Raw genomic sequence first — 4,054 nt, forward strand, 5'->3', positions numbered from 1 at the left:
GACTCGGACAGCTCGCAAGCCGGCGCCAACCTGGGCGCGCAGCCCATGCTCTGGCCAGCGTGGGTCTACTGTACGCGCTACTCGGACCGGCCTTCTTCAGGTGAGCCCGCGGGGACCACGCGTCCCAGCTCGCCGCGGGGAGGTCCGCGGAGCTGGGGGGCGGTGCTGGCGCGGGAACTTACCGGGAGGAAAACATCTCGAACCTCCCCCGCACCCACGCACAAAGACTCACGCGACATTGTGTGAAGCTGACGCCTGCTGGAGCAGCGGCCGGGCGTCCAGCGGCAGGACTGATTCGCTAGGGGGTACAGACTTCTTAGCACGGTAGAAGGGACCTCCTTTCTTTCTCTGTCTCTCTCTCTCCTTACCCACTCTCTGTCTCCCGTCTCTCTCTTCCACCCCGCCTTAGGGCATCTGTTCCCAGCCTGTAATCCATGTCTCCCCCACTGTAGTTTTTTTGGTGGGAACGGGGTGGCTGGAAGATGGGCCCGGAAATGCGCACTCTCAACCCCTTCCCTGCGATCTTTCAACTCAGGCCAGGCCCGGGATGCATGCCCCAGCCCACCCCAGACTCGTCCTACCGTTCGGTTATCCCGGCTGTGCTCGGGGAAGAAAAGGCGAGGCCCTTTGCTGCTCTGCCTTCTGCCCCTCGGGCCTGCGCTGACCAGTGGGACGTAGAAGGATGCACACAGGGAAGGAGGAAAATAAAGGCGCCCTTTTCCCTTGGCTCCACTTTATTTGCCAACGCCAGCCCCCTTCCTGCACACAGCGAGGACGAGGGAGGCAGCCGTCCTTCCCGGCACCTGCCATCCCCAAATAGGAAGGACCTTCTCTCCAGGTTTCCTGGGGGCTGCTGATAGGAAAGAGGCAGCATTCGCAGGGGCTGTGCAGAGATGCTGGGTGTGTTTTTTCATAGATCTGGGATTTTAAAAAACTAAGTCCATGTCCTTGTAGAAATCATCAACTGCATTCCATGCGGGTCTGCGGCTGGGAACCGCCATTAGGAGTGGGCTGTTTGACCCCAAGCTGGCAGCGGATCCCCGCTGCCCCCAAACCCTCAACTATTTTGCGGGGATCATTGGTCCAGATCACCGCAGGAGTGAGCCAGCCCTTCGACCGCCATCCCGCAGAAATATGCGTGCATATTTCTGATGAAATTCAGATTTCTCCAGCTAGATCTGAAATTTGCTCCATTGTTCTCGTCTTCCTCCTTTGTTAATATTTAATTAACATACAGGCTCACAATGCCGAGCGAGGAGCCTCGGCCGGGCTTTGTGAGGCGCGGGAGTTCCCCGAGCCAGCCCCCAACGGCCCAGGAGCTGGGCAGCACCGCCTGGCCCAGCCCGGCCCAGCCCAGTCCAAGTCGCCTATCTTCATGGGCTTTAAAATATCCCTGCAAGATAATGTTTCTGTTCTTTGGCTTCTCTGAAAGAAAGGCAGAGAGAGTTTTCTTGGGGAGGTTTGATTCTGTTTCTGAGACTCCTAAGTATTTGTCTTTTGAAAGAAAATCAACAACAAAAAAGGGAACTAAAAATTTTTATTTTAGGGAAATTTCTTTCTATAAAATGGTGTCCTTTTGAGGGCTGATTTATGGGTGCATTAACAAGAGCCCCAGGACCGGAAGAGTTTGGGGGTAGGGCACACACTTCTCTGGGGAAGGGAGTGGTTGGAAACCCAGACAGAGGCGGGCTCCGGGAGCAGGAGGCTGAACCCTCTCCTGGAGCCTTGTGCCCCATCCCCCAACACCATTCCGGAGAGCCGACTCCATCCCCAAATCTGCACCTACCCCCACCAAAGCCAGGCCCACTGGCGTGGAGCCCTGGGCTTACAGCAAGACTCTCACTGAGTGTGTGTGCATTGGGGTGGGTGCCCAAGTATAGGGTGTGTGCTCTCATGGGTGGTCAGCCTCCCTGTGGGTTGTTTTAAAAGCTACCCTTGGTGCCCTCCTGGTGGTGCCCACAGATCCTCTTTCTCCAGGCCCGGCTCCTGGAGAGAGCACAAGGCTCAGTTAGCCGTGAGGGAGTGCTTGGTGTTCACCCTGAGCCTCCAGTTGGTCTCCCACCTCTTGCTGGGCACAGCCCCAGCACCCTAGTTGACTCTCCTGACCTGGGCAGGGTGCAGTCCCAGGGCCTCCAATGAGATGCACATTCCTCTTCTCTTTAGGGTGCCCAGCAGCTCTCTGGCCCTGAAGGGTGGGGGGCCCTGGCCTTCTCCAGCTGCAGGAACCTGTGATGAAGCTGGGGCCAGATGCTCCCTAAAGCCCATTCATACACCGCACAAATCGAAACCCAGAGGCGAGGTCACCACTCCCTGCCAATGGCCTTGCTCCCTTCTTCCCCTACAGGGAACACCAGGGGGTGGAGCCTGTTAACACCAAAAAGAAACTGATTACACTTCCCTCCTTCTGCTGTCCTCCCTCTGCACTTTCCCCACGGATAGCAGGTCCTAGGAGCCTTAGAGCGACCCTTCCCAAAACCTGGGGTAGGTCCATAGGGAGGAGGCCAGGGCAGCTTCAGAAGTCTGAATCCCAGTGGGGAGGCACAGTGGGGAGGGTCAGAAGTGTGGACCTGGCCAAGGTCAGCTGGGCCACGCTGTTGTCCCCAGTGAAGAAGTCCCATGTCTGGGGAAAGGGGGGTGCAGTCAACACCCTTGCAGAGCCAGGTCTTTCCTGGACAGGAAACCTGGGAGATTTCCAGTGGGTGATGAAGGACTCACCAGTAGCTCAGTGCCCCTCCCGACCCAGGAGGGAAGTGCATGCACCCACTCTTCCTTATAAGAATGAACTTGGGCCCACAGAGCCCTTGGCTGGGAGTCATAGAGGAGCTTGGGTGGAGGCGGACACTCTGGGCCCCTCCTGTCCTCAGGGCCCACCTGCCCCTTGATGCCCACAGCCCCTGGCACCCTGTGGGGTATCCCCATGAGGGTCCCCATCACAACCCTCAGGGCGCCTCCTGCTTCTGTGGCCACCTTGCAGCCTTTCCCAGTCTTCTCTCCTCGCCTCTCTCCAGCACCTACCCCCATCCCTGTTCTTGAACAGAGCCTCAGAAAGGGCTAGGAAAAACCAGGCCAGAAAGTTCAGGGAGTTTTGCTTACATCCAGGAGTTTTACTTTTATCTAGAGGTCCCTTGTTTGTCATTTGTGGTCAGCCTGTCGACTAGGCCTGTCCCATAGCCCCATTTACATCACACCCAGTCCTCCCTCACCAAGTGGTGGAGGTCCACGTTGAGCCCATGCCCAGTCCGAGGTCCAGGTCCAGCCCCACATCTGGCCATTCAGCATCTAGTGGCCTTGGACAAGTGACTTCCTCTTTTGGGGTCCCAGAATCCTTACCCGGTGCCTACTGGGTGGCACACCTCTGGGTAACCTGAATTCTGTCTGTCCACCACATCTACCCAGGTCCCAGGTCTCGAAAACCAAAGAAGAAGAACCCGAACAAAGAGGACAAGCGGCCGCGCACGGCCTTTACCGCGGAGCAGCTGCAGAGGCTCAAGGCGGAGTTCCAGACCAACAGGTACCTGACAGAGCAGCGGCGCCAGAGCCTGGCGCAGGAGCTCAGCCTCAACGAGTCACAGATCAAGATTTGGTTCCAGAACAAGCGCGCCAAGATCAAGAAGGCCACGGGCAACAAGAACACGCTGGCCGTGCACCTCATGGCACAGGGCTTGTACAACCACTCCACCACGGCCAAGGAGGGCAAGTCGGACAGCGAGTAGGCGGGGGGGCATGGAGGCCAGGTCTCAGTCCGCGCTAAACAATGCAATAATTTAAAATCATAAAGGGCCAGTGTATAAAGATTATACCAGCATTAATAGTGAAAATATCGTGTATTAGCTAAGGTTCTGCAATATTCTATGTATATATAATTTACAAGTGGTATAAAATCCAAAATATCTGACTATAAAATATTTTTGTTTTTTGTGTTTATGAGATTATGCTAATTTTATGGGTTTTTTTTTTCTTTTTTTGCGAAGGGGGCTGCTTAGGGTTTCATCTTTTTTTAATCCCCTAAGCTACATTATATGACATTGGACACTTTTTTATTATTTCAAAAGAA

At 55.5% G+C, this 4,054-nt stretch overlaps 1 protein-coding gene across 1 annotated transcript; it reads left to right on the forward strand.

Annotated features, from left to right (window-relative positions):
• On the forward strand, positions 1-4,054 carry EN2 (engrailed homeobox 2; the record flags this gene model as incomplete). The annotated part of the gene is made up of 2 exons (XM_011941592.1): positions 1-100; positions 3,397-4,054. Coding segments are annotated over 2 exons (417 nt in total), but the record flags the coding sequence as incomplete, so codon positions are not given.

Source organism: Colobus angolensis, unplaced genomic scaffold, assembly GCF_000951035.1.
Source record: "Colobus angolensis palliatus isolate OR3802 unplaced genomic scaffold, Cang.pa_1.0 Scaffold2, whole genome shotgun sequence".
NCBI lineage: Eukaryota > Metazoa > Chordata > Mammalia > Primates > Cercopithecidae > Colobus > Colobus angolensis.